Source organism: Oncorhynchus masou, chromosome 30 (genome assembly GCF_036934945.1).
Source record: "Oncorhynchus masou masou isolate Uvic2021 chromosome 30, UVic_Omas_1.1, whole genome shotgun sequence".
NCBI lineage: Eukaryota > Metazoa > Chordata > Actinopteri > Salmoniformes > Salmonidae > Oncorhynchus > Oncorhynchus masou.
This window is the reverse complement of record NC_088241.1, coordinates 20,833,749-20,856,207: the sequence shown is the minus strand read 5'-3', so window position 1 is coordinate 20,856,207 and position 22,459 is coordinate 20,833,749. Positions and strand designations below refer to the sequence as shown.

Sequence of the window (22,459 nt, the reverse complement as noted above, 5' to 3'; positions counted from 1 at the left end):
CTGTTATTACACACAACCCCGTTCGAATTTTGGGGAACACGGCACTGTCAATTCCTAAAGGTGGCGCTACAACCAAAAATGTATGATATTGGGATACTACTACATTTATATTATAGTGTAATGGTAGATATGCATGTTTAATAGGCTTTTACATTTGTTAGGTGATCAAGGGTTTTCAAACTGGGTTCCCGGGGGTCCGCGGGGAAGCGCAAGGGGTAAACGGAAAAGTTGGAGAAAGAGAAACAAATTCAGCCCCTTATTTTTCACTAAATTATATATTTGTTTTATCAAACCTGCAGAACACAAGCTGGGACATAACAAGTTAGCCCTAGTTTACCATAGTACTGACAGGTTGGCCTTATCTTACTGTAAATCTAATTAAGTCTCATTCCACGTGGGCGTTAAATGATTCTTGAACATGCGGGGGAGCCTGTGTTCTGGTTTAAATACTGAAAAAAAACCATCTGTCTGTTTTTCAAGTTAGTAGGCGTGCAAGTGGAGAAGAGGAAAATCTTCATAACATGTATCAGTTGGGGTTTGAATGTACAACATCCAAACAATCACCATGCAGAAAGGTTACAAACAGTTCTAAATTGCAAATAACGGGATTCAACGTAGACTGTGGGGAAAGTGAAATGTTAAAATAAACCACAACGTGTTTTAACTTTTTATCCTCCGCTTTTTACACCTTTATAGTTCTTAATTAAACGTAATACGTTATAAGGAGTTCAGTCTTGTGTACACTGCCCAGAGCTACAGTATTACGCGCAATACTAAATCAAATTGTATTGGTCACATACACGTCCTATGGGTGACTACAATTTATTCAGTGTCTGTGAGTCTGTAAAACTGTGAAATTTCATAAAGATACATGAAGATAATACATAGTGACGTGTAGCGCACAATAATCTACACATTCTTGTAGACGAACCGAGCGCTGTCCTTCCCGAAGCGACATCGCACTACACGTAATGGACTAGTCCGAACTGGTGATCAGGACGAGATGCTGCTTCCTAAACCACTCCAGATGATTATACCAAAACCGGCGGCTGTATTTAAATAAGAACTAAGGTAAGATGATAAAATCCACATTTTCAAATCAAATTACAACTTTCTACGTAGTTGGACAATTATTTTCTCTTGTGGAATGTAAAAGATGAAAAATGGATTACTTTACACTGATGACTTTGTTCCCTAGGCAAGAAGAAAAACATAAAACGATGTGGCATGTTGTTTTAGTTGGTCTGTATAAATAGTTGACAACATTACAGGAATTCATAAAGTACATTTATGTTGCCAGCTTCAGCCCATAGTTGATACAGGGACTCTGCAGATGGCTCATGTACTGTACATTGATTCTGTGCTCCAACAATTGGGGTGAGAATCAAGAATGATCGTGATTGGGGAGGAGATCGCATCCACACCTGCCATATAGAATGATGTCACACTTGAATAAGACATGTTTTTTTCTTTATGTTTAGGGGTGAATGTTGAGAAAGGACAACATGGGGAAAGGAGTGGCTCTGTTCCTTCTACTGTTGGCACTTCTTCACGAGGCTATAGGCCAGAGAAGAAGAAAAGGAAAATACAGTGTCCCCAGAGATGGAGAAAATGGTAAATGACGTCCACATGTTAGTGATGATGGTCAGTCACTGTGGCTTATCCGTTATTATTATTTTTATCTATATGGCTACATTACATCTGAAATACCCCGTGCATGATAAAGGGGGGCTAAATTTACTGATTTAGCCTCGGTTTCAATTCTCCTCATTAAGAAATGCGACTGAGAATAACAGTTAACCATCGTTCCGTGTCAAACCCTCTTTTTCCTAAATTATCTCGCAAATCTTAGTTTTGGACTGACTTAATGACAAAAATGATCCTATATACACTAGAATAAATGTTTCTGACTCATATCGATGGCACATAGGCCGTTTTCAAGAGGAAAATTTGCTTATTACATTCAGTTGCTCTTGTTTTCTGTCTTTTCTAAAAAGGGTGCACAATCTGCTGGAGAAGTCAAACAACGTTCTCAGCCAACAGGAATATTTTAATTCATCAATGTCTAAATGTCTAAATCATTGTAACAGTGATTTACTCTAAGTAGTACAGTGCATTCGGAAAGTATTCAGACCCGTTGACATTTTCCAAATGTTGTTTGTTACAGCTTTATTCTAAAATTGTTTAAAAAAATGTTTCTTCTAATAAATCTACACATAATACCCCATGATGACAAAGCAAAAATAGGTTTTTAGATTTTTTTACAAATGTATTTAAAAAATAACAAACTGAAATATACATTTACATAATCAGACACTTTACTCAGTACTTTGTTGAAGCACCTTTGGCAACGATTACAGCCCTAAGTCTTCTTGGGTCTGACGCTACAAGCTTGGCACACCTGTATTTGGGGAGTTTCTCCCATTCTTCTCTGCAGATCCTCTCAAGCTCTGTCAGGTTGGATGTGGAGCGTTGCTGCACAGCTATTTTCAGGTCTCTCCAGAGATGTTCAATCAGGTTCAAGTCCGGGCTCTGGCTGAGCCACTCAAGGACATTCAGAGACTTGTCCCAAAACCACTCCTGCATTATCTTGGCTGTGTGCTTAGGGTCGTTGTCCTGTTGGAAGGTGAAGCTTCACCCCAGTCTGAGGTCCTGAGCGCTCTGGAGCAGGTTTTCATCAAGGATCTCTCTGTACTTTGCTCTGTTCATCTTTCCCTCGATCCTGAGTAGTCTCCCAGTCCCTGCCGCTGAAAAACATCCCCACAGCATGATGCTGAAATCCCCATGCTTCACTGTAGGGATGGTGCCAGGTTTCCTCCAGATGTGACACTTGGCATTCAGGCCAAAGAGTTCAATCTTGGTTTCATTAGACCAGATAATCTTGTTTCTCATGGTCTGAGATTCTTTAGGTGCCTTTTGGCAAACTCCAGGTGGGCTGTCATGTGCCTTTTACTGAGGAGTAGCTTCCTTCTGGCCACTCTACCATAAAGACCTGATTGGTGGAGTGCTGCAGAGATGGTTGTCTTTCTGGAAGGTTCTCCCATCCTCACAGAGGAACTCTGTAGCTCTGTCAGAGTGACCATCGGGTTCTTGGTCACCTCGGTTACCAAGGCCCTTCTCCCCCGATTGCGCAGTTTGCCCTGGCACCAACTGTAGGAAGTGTCTTGGTGGTTCCAAACGTCTTCCATTTAAGAGTCATGGAAGCCACTGTGTTCTTCGGGACCTTCAATGCTGCAGAAATGTTTTGGTACCCTTCCCCAGATATGTGCCTCGACATAATCCTGTCTCGGAGCTCTATGGACAATTACTTCGACCTCATGGCTTGGTTTTTGCTCTGACATGCACTGTCATCTGTGGGACCTTAAATAGACAGGTGTGTGCCTATCCAAATCATGTCCAATCAATTTAATGTACCACAGGTGGACTCCAGTCAAGTTGTGGAATGGCAACAGGATGCACCTGAGCTCACTTTCGAGTCTCATAGCAAAGGGCCTGAATACTTATGTAAATAAGATATTTCTGTTTTTGCTTTGTCATTATGGAGTATTGTGTGTCGATTGATGAAAATATATATTTTTAAAATCCATTTAGAATAAGGCTGTAATGTAAAACAAATCCTGAAAAAGTCAAGGGGTCTGAATACTTTCCGAATGCCCTGCATACTGAACAAAAATATAAAGGCAACATGCAACAATTTCAAAGATAAGGAAATCAGTCAATTGAAAAAACATTTCCTCCGCATAGAGCTGATCAGGCTGTTGATTGTGGCCTGTGGAATGTTGTCCTACTCCTCTTCAATGGCTGTGCCAAGTTGTTGGTTATTGGTAGGAACTGGAACACGCTGTCGTACACGTCCATCCAGAGCATCCCAAACATGCTCAATGGGTTACATGTCTGGTGAGTATGCAGGCCATGGAAGAACTGTGACATTTTCAGCTTCCAGGAATTGTGTACAGATCCTTGCAACATGGGGCCGTGCATTATGATGCTGAAATATGATGTGATGGCGGCAGATGAATGGCATGACAATGGGCCTCAGGATCTCGTCACGGTATCTCTGTGCATTCAAATTGCCAGCAATAAAATAATTTGTGTTCATTTTCCATAGCTTAGGCCTGCCCATACCATAACCCCATCACCACCCATGGGGCACTCTGTTCACAATGTTGTGTCATAACGTTGGCCTCTTTGGGTATAGCAACCCCATCCCCCTCTCCCTTGCCTCCTTCAACTAGGCGGCTGTGGTCAGAGGTCGTAAATTCCTGAGAAGACCCTGCAACATGGCCACACAGTATAGAGAGAGTAGATTTTCATGGAGAACAAAGGAAATCCACAAATTTCATGTTCCGGAGAAAGTATAAAAGATCGGTGAAGAATCCAGCTACGAACTGGTCCGTTTGTCACAACTTGGGGAAGCTCATGGGAGACGGGTGTGGCCACATTACCATAACACTGTTTATATAATAGCCTCAGAAATTAGGTTTACATCTAATTATTGTATAAGATGAATGAGTGAGTATGAAATTGTTTACACAATTTTACAATATGATTTTGGACTGTTTAATGAAGGAAAACTCAAAAATGGGATTGGAGTTAACTAAACCAGAGGACCGCCCCTGAGCCCAGTTAGGGTCATGCGTCCTGGGACAGACCTTTTCTGCCATTCTGAATAAAAAACCCACTCGAGTTTTTGATCAGCAGACCGAGTTTACCTCAATTACGAGATGGCTAAAGGTTGCAGACCATGTTTTTCTCCATTAGGAGGACAAAGGTGGTAGACCATTGCTGAATCTTTTAACCATACCACGTGGTTAAACTCTTAGACTATCGATACCGACAGAATAAGAACAAGTCTTTGATATTAATTACTAGTCTGCAGCTAGGAATTCGGTATCATTGAACGCGAAGAACGACACCCACCGAAACATCCATTCTATAATGAAACGAATGAATGTCACTCTGAACTAACCACTATAACCACGACAGAGAGAGAGAGAGGGAGAGAGACGGACAATTCTACAAAAGAAATTAACTTTTCACCAGCGATCAAGACGACACACCGAGCGTACATATATATATTGATTGCAATTGTTCCCAAATTAGTGAGCGTTCATGGGTAAAGGATTAGCATTTCAATTGTTATAATTATCACTCTGTAGTGACTTCTTAGTCGACTCCCACTTCCCCTTTTGTCTAACAAGCCGCCATGCTGGTTTAGCCCACTAGGGCACATTCTCCTATCATTTCATGTAACCACATTTACCTTGTTTGTTTGTTTGTTTATGCATTTCTGTGAATTACTTAGTTAGTAATAAATAAATGATTTTAAGACAATTGATGTATGGATGACTCTTAGTGAAGACTGGGTTCGTGCAGATAACCAACAATTTACGACGTTTGGAATGAGAATAACATGAGGTAATGTAAATAAATCATTAACTCGAAGACTAATTGATCAGATAAAATATCTGAAAAGTTATTTTAGGAAATGATAACTTTATAATTTTAATATTTTTCCTTGGTGCCCCGACTTCCTAGTAATTACGGTTACATGATTAATCAGTCTAATCACGTAATAACTAAATACAGAGAATCTTTGATAAAAACTATCAGTCTTCAGTTAATGATAGTAAAGACATGACAGTTGACATCAGCAAACCACTTGCCCACCCGACGCCATACACGTTGTCTGGGGTTGTGAGGCTGGTTGGACGTACTGCCAAATTTCTAAAACTATGTTGGAGGTTAGTAGTTTCATGAGGTGGAATAAAATATCCCAGACATTTTCCATGCGCACACAAAAGGCTTATTTCTCTAAAATGTTGTGCACAAATGTGTTTGCATCCCTGTTAGTGAGAATTTAAAAGTGGCCAAGATAATCCCTCCACCTGACAGGTGTGGCATATCAAGAAGCTGATTAAACAGCATGATCATTGCACAGGTGCACCTTGTGCTGTAATAATGTGTTTTGTATGGAAAAACCCATTCTGATTGACTGGGCCTGGCTCCGCAGTGGGTTGGCCTGGCTCCCAAGTGGGTGGGCCTATGCCCTCCCAGGCCCATCCATGGCTGCGCCCCTGCCCAGTCATGTGAAATCAGTGGTGAAAAGTACCAAATTGTCATACTTGTAAGAGTATAGATACCTTAATAGAAAGTTACTCAAGTAAAAGTAAAAGTCACCCAGTAAAATACTACTTGAGTAAGTCTAAAAGTATTTGGTTCTAAATATACTTAAGTATCAAAAGTAAAGGTAATTGCTAAAATATACTTAAGTATAAAAAGTAAAATATAAATCATTTCAAATTCCTTCTATTAAGCAAAGCATGCGGCACCATTTTCTTGTTTAAAAATGTATGGATGGCCAGGGGCACACTTCAACATTCAGAAATATTTTACAAAAGATGCATTTGTGTTTAGTGAGTCTGCCAGATCAGAGGCAGAAGGAATGACCATGTGTTGTCTTGATAAGTGCGTGAATTGGACAATTTTCCCATCCTGCATTCAAAATGTAACAAGTACTTTTGGGTGTCAGGGAAAATGTATTGAGTAAAAAGTACATTATTTTCTTTAGGAATATAGTGAAGTAAAAGTAGTCAAAAATATAAATAGTAGAGTACAGATACCCAAAAAAACTAAGTAGTACTTTAAAGTATTTTTACGTAAATACTTTACACCACTGTGTGAAATTTATAGAATAGAGCCTAATTTATTCATTTTTATTGACTGATTTCCTTATGGACTGTAACTCAGCAAAAATATTAGACATTGTTGCGTGTTGCATTTATATTTTTGTTCAGTATAAATGTTCATTTGCTTTTCACATTTGCCTGAAGTTTATCCAATCGATCTCCATGTGAAACACATGTATGCATCCCTCTCCCAGGCATGACAACATGCTCCATGGAGGTGGCCTTCATTCTGGACAGTTCGGAGGGCGCCAAGACCTTTCTGTTCGAGAAGCAGAAGTCCTTTGTTCTGCAATTCAGCACTCGTCTCACCATGCTCCAGTTGTCTGGATGGACCCTAAAGCTGCGGATGGCTGCTCTCCAGTACAGCAGCTCTGTGTCTATAGAGCACAGCTTCACTGCCTGGCAGGACCTGGATGTGTTCCACAGCAGAGTCAGCTCCATGGCCTACATTGGCCATGGCACCTACTCCACCTACGCCATCACCAACGCCACACAGCTCTTCAACCAGGAGACCAAGGAGGACAGCGTCAGGGTGGCGTTGCTCATGACTGATGGTGCTGATCATCCGAGGAACCCTGATGTGATCGGAGCAGCGGCGGATGCTAAAGGTAGTGGCGTGAAGCTCATTGCTATAGGGTTGTCGGACCTGGCCCGCCAGAGCCAGAACAGTGCCAAACTCCGGGCTATCGCCAGCACACCGGCCAAGCAATTTGTCCACAGTCTCACTGACCCCCAGCTAGAGGAGAAGTTACTGAAAGAGTTGGTGAGTGTTCTGTTATCAAAGTCACCCTACACTTAAGTTGAAGATGATTGGTATGCTTAACCAGGCCAGTATGGTATGGTTGGGATCATTAGTTTGCAGTGTGAAAAGGATATGATAGTACCTTCCACACTGCCTTTTCTATATGAGTATGAGAACTTCACAGCTTTTTCCAGAGGTTTGTGAGGGTACAAAGTGAGGGTAAATAAGTTAGTTGACCCACAACATCACTGTCCAACAGTACTGAGCGCCTCAAATAAACTTGTCTTGTTATCAAATCAAAAAAATTAAATCAAATCAAATTTTATTTGTCACATACACATGGTTAGCAGATGTTAATGCGAGTGTAGCGAAATGCTTGTGCTTCTAGTTCCGACAATGCAGTAATAACCAACAAGTAATCTAACTAACAATTCCTAAACTACTGTCTTATACACAGTGTAAGGGGATAAAGAATATGTACATAAGGATATATGAATGAGTGATGGTACAGAGCAGCATAGGCAAGATACAGTAGATGGTATCGAGTACAGTATATACATATGAGATGAGTATGTAAACAAAGTGGCATAGTTAAAGTGGCTAGTGATACATGTATTACATAAGGATGCAGTCGATGATATAGAGTACAGTATATACGTATGCATATGAGATGAATAATGTAGGGTAAGTAACATTATATATAAGGTAGCATTGTTTAAAGTGGCTAGTGATATATTTACATCATTTCCCATCAATTCCCATTATTAAAGTGGCTGGAGTTGAGTCAGTGTCAGTGTGTTGGCAGCAGCCACTCAATGTTAGTGGTGGCTGTTTAACAGTCTGATGGCCTTGAGATAGAAGCTGTTTTTCAGTCTCTCGGTCCCAGCTTTGATGCACCTGTACTGACCTCGCCTTCTGGATGATAGCGGGGTGAACAGGCAGTGGCTCGGGTGGTTGATGTCCTTGATGATCTTTATGGCCTTCCGGTGGTGTAGGTGTCCTGGAGGGCAGGTAGTTTGCCCCCGGTGATGCGTTGTGCAGACCTCACTACCCTCTGGAGAGCCTTACGGTTGAGGGCGGAGCAGTTGCCGTACCAGGCGGTGATACAGCCCGCCAGGATGCTCTCGATTGTGCATCTGTAGAAGTTTGTAAGTGCTTTTGGTGACAAGCCGAATTTCTTCAGCCTCCTGAGGTTGAAGAGGCGCTGCTGCACCTTCTTCACGATGCTGTCTGTGTGAGTGGACCAATTCAGTTTGTCTGTGATGTGTATGCCGAGGAACTTAAAACTTGCTACTCTCTCCACTACTGTTCCATCAATGTGGATAGGGGGTGTTCCCTCTGCTGTTTCCTGAAGTCCACAATCATCTCCTTAGTTTTGTTGACGTTGAGTGTGAGGTTATTTTCCTGACACCACACTCCGAGGGCCCTCACCTCCTCCCTGTAGGCCGTCTCGTCGTTGTTGGTAATCAAGCCTACCACTGTTGTGTCGTCCGCAAACTTGATGATTGAGTTGGAGGCGTGCGTGGCCACGCAGTCGTGGGTGAACAGGGAGTACAGGAGAGGGCTCAGAACGCACCCTTGTGGGGCCCCAGTGTTGAGGATCAGCGGGGAGGAGATGTTGTTACCTACCCTCACCACCTGGGGGCGGCCCGTTAGGAAGTCCAGTACCCAGTTGCACAGGGTGGGGTCGAGACCCAGGGTCTCGAGCTTGATGACGAGCTTGGAGGGTGCTATGGTGTTGAATGCCGAGCTGTATCATGTCTGTGTCCTAAGTGGGGGCTCAAACCTCAATGGCAGAATTGTTCTTGTGTGGGGAATTCTTCCCCTAATATGCATTTTCCATAAACACAGAGATTTGTCTATAGTCTAAATGAGATCAAGACCTGTCTATGGGCAAATAATAGAATGAATTATACATTTTCCAAAAATCCATCACAGTTTTTCTAATTCATATCAGCCATTAAAGGAGGTTTAAAAGAGAACAGCTTTATTAAGCAAAACTGACAGGAAGTGATCTAGCTCTGTATCGCCTGTACCCCCTGTTGTTTTATTCTTCCTTAGAACAATGTCTTGACCATCTGTACCATTTTTCATGTACAGTAAGGCTTGCTCAGGTACAATACAATGTTCAGTCAATTGTGGTACTGTTGGAATTATTTCTAGGTAAAAATCTTCTTATATTTTCTTCCCATCCAGGGTGCAATAGCGCTTGAGGCGGTAAGTACTTCAAAACAATAAACACTACAATGCCACTGGAAGTAGCAGGTGGTGTGATAAGACTGATTTTGTATTCTTTTCATTGTATCAGTGTCCACAGGCTGAAGTGTGTTTGTGTGAAAGAGGGGAGAGAGGCCCTCCTGGAAACCCAGTGAGTACACTAGACGTTTTTTCAACAGAACATCTAGGTCTACAGTAAGGATTATGCAGTAACCCAGTATGACTGACGCACCACACAAAAAAACAAAACAAAAACCTTGTAAGAAATACAGAATACTATCATTCAACAATGACTCCATATACTAACTTATTGTGTATCGTCAAGGGTACAAAAGGAGATCCAGGATATGAAGGACCATCTGGCCCAAAAGGATCAAGGGTAAGTAGTAAAAACATAGTGATTTTCACTATTTTAACAACCTCAGTGATCTACATACAATCCTGATCTCACATTTATAACACTGTCTCAACTCTACAAGGGAGAACCTGGAGTCGGTGGCCGACCAGGAAGTGACGGTCTTGAGGTATACTATGTATTTCTTTATTCTGTCATTATTAACATCCATCGAACCGCCACATTTCCATAGTTGACTGAGATACCTTCAATACTGGGTGTTGAACACTGTTGTTCTTACTTCACAGGGCAGTCCTGGTTATAAAGGTGACAAGGTAGGACATCTGCTTTCAAGACATTTCAGAATACAACTGTCTTGCTTAAAAGTGTTTTGCCAATGATTGGTTGAACCCGTGCTGTATTTCAGGGGGAGATAGGAGACTGTGGCACCCCTGGGGGAAAAGGAGATGAAGTAAGTACAATGATTAATGTGCCATTTTGGTTCAATCAACATTGTGATCTATTCTACAATATGTGTGCCAACGGAAGCATGATGTCATCTTGTCATCTTACAGGGCCCTGGAGGACCTCCTGGCCCACGGGGACCTAGAGGAGACCAGGTACAATGTAACATTGTTGTTTTTATTAGAACACAACTCCTTCAACACATTAACACATCTTTTTTGGACCTTGTCTTCATCATGAATGTATATGATACAGTATGTTCATCTGAAATAGGTTAATTGATTCTCAATGAATGATGCACTTTAGAACAAGGGCTGAGTACGTTTTTAACTGAGATGTTTGATGGCAGGGTGAAAATGAGTACAGGCATTGAGAACAGACGACATCTAAGTCACTCAGAGACATCCCTTATTCCCTTTCATTCTCAAACATGGATCATGGAAGTTGAGTTTTGTCGTTTTCCCACCCATGCACTTATGGAATGTGAATTTTGGATTATGCCTAATCCCAATGCTAATGTGAGTATCTAAAGCAGTGAATCCAGGCTCGCAGGATATTATTCTTTTCCAGGAGCAGACTTTGTGTCGTAGGATTAGCTGCTAGGACAGGGTTGCCAGTACAGTGGCACTGTTCCTCCTCACTATCAGCCCCTCGTCTGGCATGGTATCAGTGATAGTGTTGTTTTGACACCAGGCCCTGACAATGGAACGAAACTACTGCTCTGTTCTGTATAGTTCTGTGCATTTGTATTGCATTAGTTATATTGTAAGAATTGACTACAAACTGGTACATTGTAAAATATAAGATTTGGCAGATATCAGGGATGAGTTAGATTTTCTGGGCTATAAATTCTATACAAACAGTAGCTACATACTGTACAGTGAGAAAAAAGGCTGTTGTAGACATCACTTCACATGGACCTATTAGGATACTGCAATGGAACCAGTGCATTATATAAATCAACTTCATTGCGCTTTTATTCATTAAGGCCATTTGTGGATTTTTTTGGTTTCTTCCACAGGGTGTTAATGGACCACCCGGGGACCAGGGTCCGGAGGGCCAAACAGGACCTAAAGTAGGCACGCTGATTCTCAGCCAATGACATTCAAGGGGGCTAGGAAATCAGCCAATTACATTCATGGGTGCTACTGTATGACACTTTCGTACATGGAAACAAATTTTCACACAGCATCTCTATTGTCAAAGTGTGTTGCTTGGCCAGTGAAGCCATGAGAGCCGAGCTGACCTTGCTGTCTGTTTCTATTTAAATACCGATCCTTCACTTTCTGTCACACATTGACCAGACCTCTCAAACAAGGAAGGCCTTGGAATCAAGAGTGATTTAGAGCCACTTAGCTATTTAGCAATAAAAAAATAAAAAAAATCTGACATAATCAAGAACATAATGTATAGCAGAAACAAGTGACTGCTGTATTCTTCGTAAATGCCATTCTGAGATGCGTTATTGAATCCCATGACGATCCTTTGTCTGCATTTTATTGCCATTTTCCATCCTCGTAGACTTCTGTTGGAATGGATAGAGTTCCTCTGTGGAGAAGCACCGGAATAGGGTTTTCTCTTACAGTATGAACTTGGAATAGAAGTGTTTTATGACTAACTTGTTGGTGGTGTGGGTTTCAAGTAGTAGGAGTTTTGACACATTCACACAGTGATCGTACACCTCTAACACAGGGGGACCAAGGAACCACCGGTGCATCTGGACCAGCAGGTGACATTGGCATTGGGTTCCCAGGTCCAAAGGTAACCTAATAATAACCATTACAGAGATTATGCTATACATTTACAGTTTATGTAAATAACATAAATGTTGAAATGTGTCATTGTTCTCAGGGGGCCAAAGGAATTCAGGGAAGACCAGGAACCCTTGGTCCCATTGGCATTGGAGAACCAGGACAGCCAGTAAGTATTACTGTAGATGCCAGCTTTGGATACCTAAACAGTGATCGCTATGGGAACGTTATACATGACCCTATCCTTCAACCTCTGATTCATATGATCAGATTTGACAATGGTAATCTAAAAACGAAACTAAATGTTGCCATTTACTGGACAGTACATTTTGAAACTGTTTGAGGGTCAAAAAGGAAGAAAATGTTTGTTTATTTCAGGGACCCCCAGGACTTGCTGGAGCACAGGGTAACCAGGGAGCTGTTGGGGAGGGGCTCCCTGGCTCAAAGGTGGGCAAATATTTGAGTGTCCACGTATTATACTGTTAGGTATAACTGTACACATCCTAAAGTCAGAATTAGGTCTGGTACAACGGGCCATTAATATGTCTTTTTTTTAAATCAATGTGGACTCAAGTATCTATTTTTTTCAGGGGGATCGAGGCCACGAGGGCCCCAGAGGTGAGCGTGGTCTCACTGGTGTTGGGGTCAAAGGTGATAAGGTAAAGCAAGTTTAAGACTATTGGACATTACTATGTTGAGGTCTTATGTTGTTCCGTATGATGATAAATGATCAATGATCCATTGAGAATGATCCCATATTCCTTCAGTGAAATGACATTTGATGGGAGGTCTTATGTTTCTCTCAGGGAAATCCTGGACAGCTTGGATCACAAGGACCGGTGGGAATGCCAGGGGCAGGAATTCAAGGAGAAAAGGTACATTCTGATTCAACTGCAGTCAGATCCTTCTGTATAATGTCAATTTGTCTATTCTCAAATATACTGTATACTCACACATACTTATACTCATATTCCTTTTCTTCTAATGTCCCCTTTTTTTCAGGGGAAGCAAGGGCCAGTTGGCCCTCCAGGCCCCAGAGGGAATCCAGGTGTGGGACTTATGGGCCAAAAGGTAAGGTTGAATGTCACATGATCAAAGGGAGTCTAATATCAGGCGCAAGAACGGAAGTCTTAGATCTGAATGCAAGACGCAAACGTACAGTATATTCATTAGTAGATATGATGTCACATGTACTGTTGATTCTACAGGGAAGCCAAGGCTTCTCAGGTGAGCCTGGAATCCCAGGGGAGAGCGGTGTTGGGGAGCCAGGACCTAAAGTAAGTCTGATGATTTAGTAAGACAGTATTTAAACCAGATGAAGTAAAACTGTGTTAATAGAGATTTGCCAATGCTCCTCTAGGGAGACCCAGGATCGGAAGGGTTACCTGGTATTTCGGGCCTCTCTGGAGAGGATGGAGACATAGGACAGAAGGTGGGCACAGTGTGCTGTGATGCAATGTCATTATCACTAGGACAGTACATTAATGCCACTCTGTCAACTGACAGTGTTCATTGTTTACAGTATTGTGTATTTATTTCACTTGGTATCAGGGTGACATTGGGTTACAGGGGCCCAGGGGTCCTGATGGGGCACCCGGAAAAGGTGTCCCTGGAGAAAAGGTACAAATCAGTTATCTTAAAGCATTTTCACTATTTTAAAGGATGTATGGAAAAGATTGTCTGAAATCAAGCTGTGACTATTCTCTCAGGGGGACCGAGGGGAGCGGGGCTCCAGGGGCCAGTTAGGGGCAGTAGGGCCTGTGGGGCCAATGGGGGCCAAGGTAAGCACATGCACAACAGTCATGCTCAACACTACTGACCCAAAGCATGGTTGGTTCTGCTGTTATAAAATGTTTCCTGTTTCAGGGTGAACCCGGAAGTGCTGGACGAGCAGGTACAAACGGACCACCTGGGCGGGGGTTACCCGGTATCAAGGTAAGTTCTGGTGAGAAGGAACATTGACAACACTGTTGGTTACTACTTTATTAGGATATTAAAGTGTTACCATATCTTAAGGATGACGTCAGTGTTCTACTTTATGTTGGGCTGTTTTGTTTCCAGGGGGACCCTGGTGCGGTAGGCCCACCCGGACATGTTGGTGAACCAGGAATAGGAATCACTGGACCGAAGGTCATTTGATTCAGTGTCTTTCAGTTTGATTTGGGAGGTGCAAGTATTTCTCAAATGTCCAATGAACCACATAAGACCATTGGTGTGAAACCACTTTCACTTTTTAGGGTGAGAGAGGGCTACCAGGGCCCATTGGTCCACCTGGGCTTGAAGGGGAAGGCTTTCCTGGAACTCCAGTAAGTATCCTCATTTTCTCTAGTATTATGATCATACTCATTAATCTATGCTGACTATTCAGTATGTATACTGTATGAATGGATGTTCTGTCATGCTTATTAGGGAGCCCCTGGAGTACCCGGATTGACAGGTGAGATTGGACCAGAAGGAAAAGGTTTACCTGGTCCTAAGGTGAGTTTTCCAGTGTAAAGAACTCTATTTAGGTCACAAAATAGGTCACAAAATAACCTTAACCCAATTATAGGGGCATCTTAATGTGTTTGTTTTGTGATCTCTATGTGAGTATTTAACCTGAGGATCTTTCTGTTCAGGGAGACCGGGGAACTACAGGCCCCACAGGACTAGCTGGAGCACCAGGAGTTGGGCTAATGGGCCCCAAGGTCATAAATCCTATTCAGACCAATAATAATCATTTTTACCAATGTGTAGCAGGATAAATTAGCCATCGTGATTTGAGTACACAGGATATCAATGATTGAACAAGATTAATAGGAACCATATGACTGGCGGAGCATCACGATGACATGATTCTCTCTGCAGGGGTCTGCTGGTCAGATTGGAGCACCGGGTCCCCAGGGACTGCCTGGAGAGGGCATTCAAGGACCAAAGGTACAGTTAAAGGACCGTTTAGTAAGCCATGTTAGGTCATGGTACAGCCAGGCATATACTAGTGCTGTGTTTCCACAGGTCAAAATGCTGAATTGATTTTCCCTGATAGGGGGAGTCAGGATTCCAGGGGATCCCGGGCCCCAGGGGGCCCCCAGGACAGGGTATTCAAGGGGATAAGGTAAGAACCTCCACACAAACAACATAACATGTAGCTTAATAAATATAGAGATGTTATCCAATCTTTAATCTCGGCAGCCAGAACCAAATCCAGTCTCACAAATGGTCTTGAACTTTCCAAGTTATAGAAAAATGATCAAGTTTTGCTGTTCCTACAGGGAGACAGGGGGTTTGTGGGTGAACGAGGCAGAAAGGGGGACAGGGGAGAGACTGGAGAGACAGGAACTGCTGGACCTTTGGTACTAGTCTTACTTACTAATCTGGAAAAAGCATGGACATTATCAGATGTATATATTTGTTATTGAGTGACCTCCTGAATTACAGGGCAGACTGGGAGAAAAAGGGGAACCTGGTCTAACAGTAAGTATAGTCTGTTTTGTACACTGTACCGCCGTACTGTAGTATTACAATGACTAGACACTAAAGTGTTTTACCATCTGTTACAGAGAGAGGAAGTCATCAAACTGGTCAGATCTATATGTGGTTAGTGTGGTACTGTGGTAATTCACACACCAGGTACAATACCATACCTGTTATGGCTGCTTGCAGAGACTTTCAATGAATCTCTCTCTTTCCCCAGGTTGTGGGGTGAAGTGCCGTGAGAGCCCACTGGAGTTGGTCTTTGTGATTGACAGCTCAGAGAGTGTGGGCCCTGACAACTTCAACGTGGTTAAGGACTTTGTGAACGCTCTGGTCGACCGTGCCTCCGTGAGCCGGGAGACCACTCGCGTCGGGGTGGTCCTCTACAGCCACATCGACATGGTGGTGGTCAGTCTGCACCAGCAAGCCAGCCGGGACCAGGTCAAGACTATCTCAGTTTTATATTTCTCAAAACTTTATTGAATCCTCTGTAATGATAACATTCAATTCATATGACATAACAGTTCAATGCAAGGTGATTTTCTCTCAAGCGTCCAAAATGAAAATCCTACTCTCTAGTACAGTAGCCTGGTCCCAGATCTGTTTGTGCTGTCTTGCCAACTCTGATGGTCATTGTCACATAAGACCTCACAAACAGATCTTTAACCAGGCTACATCAGAGATGTTATAAATATTTATCACCACCAGGTGAAGAAGGCGGTCCGCACTATGACCTACCTGGGCGAAGGCACTTTCACGGGCAGCGCCATCCATCAGGCCAACCAGGTGTTCCAGGCGGCCAGGCCCGGGGTGAGGAAAGTGGCCATAGTGATCACAGATGGACAGGCGGACGTGAGGGACTCTGTGAGGCTGGAGGAGGCAGTGAAAGAGGCCAATGGCAGTAACATTGAGACGTTTGTCATCGGTGTGGTGAACCAGAGTGATCCGCTGTACGAGGAGTTTAAGAAAGAGCTCCACCTCATGGCCTCTGACCCAGACAGTGAACACGTCTACCTGATTGATGACTTCAGGACACTTCCTGGTAAGCAGGAAGTACCTTTCACTATGATGTCCATCCTTACTGACGTTTATGTTCCCTGTAAGGAACATCTTGTAAAGCCACAGTTATATTTGAATAGTTAATGTGGGCCTAAATACTTCTAAAGCCAGAGAAACGCCTGTGCTGTTAAAATTATCCAAAGACAATTCAGTCCTAAATATCCGTACGTTTTACATAGCTGTGTCTTATTGCCTAGTCCCAATAATATTGGGGTACTGTCTTGTCTTGGCTCGTCCAGCCCTTGAGAGCAAGCTGCTGAGTCGGATCTGTGAGAGTGATGGCGGTGCCCAATTCAGCTCCATACCTAGCTCCAGATACTCCCCCGGAACCCCTGGACAAGCCGGGATTGTCAGGGAAACCCCAGAGACGACTGATACTGACACGCCCACTTTCAATGGAGACTTTAAAAAAACACATATGGTGGTGAGAATGACAACACTTCCACTTTACATAATGGTTCTGTCATGATCAGAATAGGGCTGCACATTTACAGAGCTTTACGGAGCTCACAAAGCTTTGCAGTACAATATATCATGTCATTGTAAATTAGAATATTGTGAAGAAAATTAGGAGAACTCACCATAACCAAATGATTGCTAAAAAGGCCCCACATAAGAAAAGTGTCTGAACTTGAATTTCCGCTAAATCAGCCATGAATTGTGTGTGTGTGTGTGTGTGTGTGTGTGTGTGTGTGTGTGTGTGTGTGTGTGTGTGTGTGTGTGTGTGTGTGTGTGTGTGTGTGTGTGTGTGTGTGTGTGTGTGTGTGTGTGTGTGTGTGTGTGTGTGTGTGTTCATTTGCAAATGCGTTCATACATGGATCTGTGTGTCAAGATTTTGATTGCAATCACATACTATAGCAGATGTACAACATACATATATCAATTTCTTTACCCTCTGTTAAACAGCCAGGTCCACCAGGAGAGTCAGACAGAGTCTTTACCCCACAGGGCCCCCAGACCAGGGACCGAGATAACTCAGAGACCTACAGGGTCCCATCCTTTGACAGGGAACCCTTCAAGCGCCTACCAGAATTCCTTCTTCCGTCAGAGATGAAGAACCCCTCCCACAGTGTGGTCATGACGGGCTCCCAGGCCCCCACCCAGAGGCCCCTTCCCGTAGTAAAGCTACCCGGGCTCCCCCCAACCTCTCCACCTCTGCCCCAGGATGCTTTAATACCGGGTGATTTGATTGATAGGATATAGCACTTTTCCAGAGCTCAAACTACTGTGTAGCCTTTGCTGATATTTCCCCATTTCCTATTCTTGTCATTTCATAGAACGCTATACAGTACAAGTAAAAGCAATGTCCCCCATTGTTCTTCCTTTTCCCCAGATGAGAGATGTGGACAGACTCTGGACCCCGGGCCCTGCAGGAATTACTTTGTGAAGTGGTACTATGACACTACGGCCAATGCCTGTGCCCAGTTCTGGTTTGGAGGCTGTCAGGGAAACCAAAACCGATTTGAGTCGGAGAAGAGCTGCAAAAAAACCTGTGTTAAGGTCTAACACACACACAGTTGTTGACTTGTTTTGAATGCTTACAAATCTACTTGACTGTATTGATAAGACATGATATATTTGGGTCAAATGTGGGTCAATTTCAATATCAGTGCCTTATCTCTTCACCAATACTTTGACATGGGGATAGAAATGGATAGAACACTTGTCAAAGAGAGCACTAGGTGATGTTGGGACCAAATGTTCGATCACAGTTATTTTGGATTCGTATTCCCTCGTCTTGGAACTGTTGGTGGTAACATGGCACCAATTCAATTTAACTAGAATTAAATTGAATTTATCCCCTCAGGGGCAATAAGCTATTTATATAACTCTGTATATGTGTGTCTTTGTTTTAACATACGCTCCCTCATTTCTTGGAGGAAACTAACTGTAAGTTGAATGAGACTTAGGGCTTTTGAAAGAAGTTAACAGTGAGGGAACCATTCATTTATTCATGTTCAAGATGGAGTAATAAGGGCAGTGAACCGTATTGGTTTGCAAAAACACCGCTGAACACTAAATGGTGATGTTACAAACGTGGCAGACGTTCATAACACTAACCTTTATCTCGGATTTAACTTTCCTATAAGTAACTCATTTGTATGAAAACTGACTGCTGGATATTATTGTTTATAACACTGCACAATTTCATTAAAGTTAATTAAATGAACAAAGAGAATGTCGTTCATTTGAACATCCAGATATATTTGAACATTTTGTGCAATATTACACTGTTTAATGCATTCGTGTGTGTGGTAGCAAATGTCACCAAACCCCACTCCTCCAACCTTCGCAAGTGAACCGTTCAAAAATACATACTTGCATAATTGAAGAAGCAGAAGGTGGTTGATCTGGCGTCGGGAAAAGTGTCTTGTCATCAATTGAAAGTTTAAGTTTGACGCTAAAAGCTAAGTCTGTGCAGTTACAAATAATTGACCAGGTTAAGTAGCCGCCTTCAAATTTTCTGAAGAGCAAAATGAGCTTCACACTCTCTGAGCTTTAATCCCACTCATGTCCAGCTGAGAAAGACAACAAGAAAGAACAATTCAAGGCCTCGGGAGAAACACTATAGTAATCAAAACAACCATAAACAACAGGCCCAATACTGTAATATCCATGGATTACAAATTAAGCCTGTGGTAATCAAATGAAGTGGCCATGAAAATGATGTGTGTGTGTATCAAATAAATAAAATATAACTGAAGCTTTGGAAAGACAGGGTCATGTGTGCCTTTCCAAGGACTCATGAGTGACCAAGTGCTGTACTCATCTAATAGATCATTTCATGAAGGGCACTCCACTGCAAACTAATGGACACAAATGCCTACTGTAGCAAACATTTTGAAATTGAATGCTTAACCCTTCCGTCAAAAACCCTGCAGTATGTGGGACAGACGATTAGCAAAATAGTTGTCTTGAAACTCTTTCAATGTCAGAAATAACAGCTAAAACACCAAAAAAGGCATGCAAATTTACAAAGAAAAGTGTTGTGGTCTTGTTTACATGGTGAAAGAATGCCTCTTTAGTATGCATTTGAAGGTGGCAACATTGTGCTCTGAAGCTGGAAAATAGAAATCTGTTACGTCATCATTTCATAGTTCAATATCAATCAAAACAAGGTGAGGTGAGGATGAAAGAACCATAGAAATAGAATGATTAAATTAGATAGATCTATGATAGATCTAATGATAAATTATATTTTTCTATGGAAAGGACGTATAAAACCATTTTTTATTTACAAGCAATTGTCACATTCGAGTGATGCGAACGCATCCCCACACCAGAAAGCTCTGTAGCAGGATATCCGACGCTAAAGTGAGGACCCTGACCAACTTAACAGTGACTGAGTGATGACCATGAAAACATGCAAGACTGGTGGCTATAGCTACAGTATGTTCAACAAGTGCATTATTCTTCTGGCTTTAACTAGCTCTAATTGTGATTTAATCAATCCTCTGATGACATCTGTGATGTTGCAGACGATAACCATCTGATTACGTGTTTGTTAACTTGCATGAGCTGCATTTGAAGTTGCATGTGATCGTATCCACTGCTAGCTAAACAAAGAGGTTTCTGATGGCGAACCGCAAGGGCAACTTTTCATGACGAGGTCTGGTGATAGTTCTATTACCTGTGTGGTGATGTCAATCCTCCAGGGGTTGACCTGTAGTCCACCACACCAGCCCCCACGGCCGTACAGCCAGGTGCCATGCTCGTTGGGCACCGCCCAGAGGGGGCGGAGAGGCCCACCCGCATGGCACACCCCAGGGCTGAACCTGGAGAATAACACAACCCCAGGAAACAGTCAGGACAATGGGATTGTTAAAGAATGCTGCACTGAAAACATGGTAAATGCAGTATAATGCATTGATATGGTAGGAGCTACATTCATTTGGAACAAAACGCATGACAAAAGACCCACACCTGACTCACTCAAATAAGAATAGAATAGGGACACAAGCAGGAAAACGCCCTAGGACAGGGGTCAGCAACAGGAAGCTTGCAGGCCAAATTGGCCCCCAAATTATTTTTGTTTTAGGGCAAAAAATATGAATTTCCAGGAATTTAGCTAAATCCTTTCATTTAGGAAATCTGTTCTCAAGTATTCATGCGAATACATAAAGAGACCTATGTGACTACGTCTCAATGTAATCAAGGTATGAAATTATTATGCTATTGTGAAATACAATGTAAATTTGGGCTTATTTACGGTGTAAAAACAATAATGTTCCACCCCCAATTTAATTGCCCTCAGAGAAATACATCCTCATCATGCTAATGTAACTATGGCCCAGACTATGGGAAGATTATATGAATCTGCATGACCAAACTTGAACGTTAGTCATTTCCCACCTGCCGAGTCAAAAATAGGAGTGTGATTGAATGCTCCCTGGACGAGGAAGTGGTGTGATGTCACACAGAACTCGCCGCAGCTGTTCTCCTCGCTCCCGTGGCCTGGGATTACAGCATACAACTCCACCTAAGACACAATATGGTACACAAAACGACTGATTACAATAATAAATTGATTTGTAAAGCAGTTTCTACCCACATTATGGCCAAAGCACTAACTAAAACAAAGGCATATTAAAAAATGTAAGAACATGCAGTATATGACAATTACCCTTTATTATGAGTGAATGGAAACAAAATAAATATCAATTCTGTCACACCCTGACCATAGTTTATGTGTATGTTTCTATGTTTTGGTTGGTCAGGGTGTGATCTGAGTGGACATTCTATGTTGGATGTCTTGTTTGTCAATTTCTATGTCTGGCCTGATATTGTTCTCAGGTGTTAGACATTGTCTCTGATTGGGAACCATATTTCGGTAGCCTGGGTTTCACTGTGTGTTTGTGGGTGATTGTTCCTGTCTCTGTGTTTGTTGCACCAGTCAGGGCTGTTTCGGTTTTCGACGTTTGTTGTTTTGTATTGTTCGTGATTACTTCATCATTAAAAGATGTATCTAACGAACCACGCTGCATTTTGGTCCGATCCTTGTTCCACCTCTTCTTCAGAGGAGGAGTTAGAAAAACCGCGTTACAAATTCTGCATCATACCTTTTTAAGTTGAGGCTGGGACAGGGAATTTGATTGGTTGGTGTCTCTTGTTGTATTCCTTGTCAAAGGTGCCTCCACTGTACAATGACATCAGCTTCAAGGGGTAAAGCTTGGATGAGTGATTGGCTACAACAAGAGCAAAATCTAGTTATAACATCTGTTTGAAGAGTTCATCCTCTTACTTATTACCATATAAGAAATACAGTATGATACTGTAATAATACTGTCTTTAGATGGTATTGCATTGGTGCAGTGAGAAAAAGCTGATACTGGAGTACTTTTTCCTCTATGACTAATCTGTCATGACCGAGACTCATAGGGGGGTTGTCCTTCGCCAGGACAACTTTCCAGCAACTATTTGCAAACATCCTGTTATTTTCTGTGACACTTTGCTTAGGATGGAAGTGCACATCTTTTTCTACCCATGATGAAAGAGGGATGAAATGGTCTAAATTGCTCAAGAAGAGTGATTTCTGTCCATTGTCACTCGTAGAACTGTACACAACAGGATGGCATACCCACACACTGGAAACCTATTTAATGTTGGGGTTTTTAAAGTGAAAGAGTCAGTCCTATTGCCTAACCATCACTTAGCATTTTCTATACAGTAAAAATACAGGTGTGGCATATCAAGAAGCTGATTAAACAGCCCTTTCATTACACAGGTGCACCTTGTGCTGGGGACAATA

General features: G+C 42.4%; 1 protein-coding gene and 1 pseudogene across 1 annotated transcript; one reads left to right on the top strand and one right to left on the bottom strand.

Annotated features, from left to right (window-relative positions):
* Positions 1-1,486: 1,486 nt before the first annotated feature.
* Positions 1,487-18,871, top strand: LOC135522309 (collagen alpha-1(XXVIII) chain-like). The gene is made up of 35 exons (XM_064948439.1): positions 1,487-1,614; positions 6,884-7,452; positions 9,628-9,648; positions 9,740-9,799; positions 9,974-10,027; positions 10,128-10,172; positions 10,291-10,317; positions 10,410-10,454; positions 10,558-10,602; positions 11,469-11,522; positions 12,140-12,208; positions 12,299-12,367; positions 12,577-12,645; positions 12,789-12,857; positions 13,005-13,073; positions 13,201-13,269; positions 13,407-13,475; positions 13,559-13,630; positions 13,750-13,818; positions 13,908-13,979; positions 14,065-14,133; positions 14,260-14,328; positions 14,436-14,504; positions 14,608-14,676; positions 14,817-14,885; positions 15,046-15,114; positions 15,224-15,292; positions 15,450-15,530; positions 15,616-15,651; positions 15,738-15,774; positions 15,872-16,092; positions 16,360-16,693; positions 16,950-17,134; positions 17,617-17,890; positions 18,044-18,871. The coding sequence occupies exons 1-35, from the start codon at positions 1,488-1,490 to the stop codon at positions 18,214-18,216; spliced, it is 3,567 nt and encodes a 1,188-aa protein (XP_064804511.1). The 5' UTR covers position 1,487; the 3' UTR covers positions 18,217-18,871.
* Positions 18,872-19,193: 322 nt separating this feature from the next.
* Positions 19,194-22,459, bottom strand: part of LOC135521608 (uncharacterized) — a 7,673-nt pseudogene continuing 4,407 nt past the window's right edge.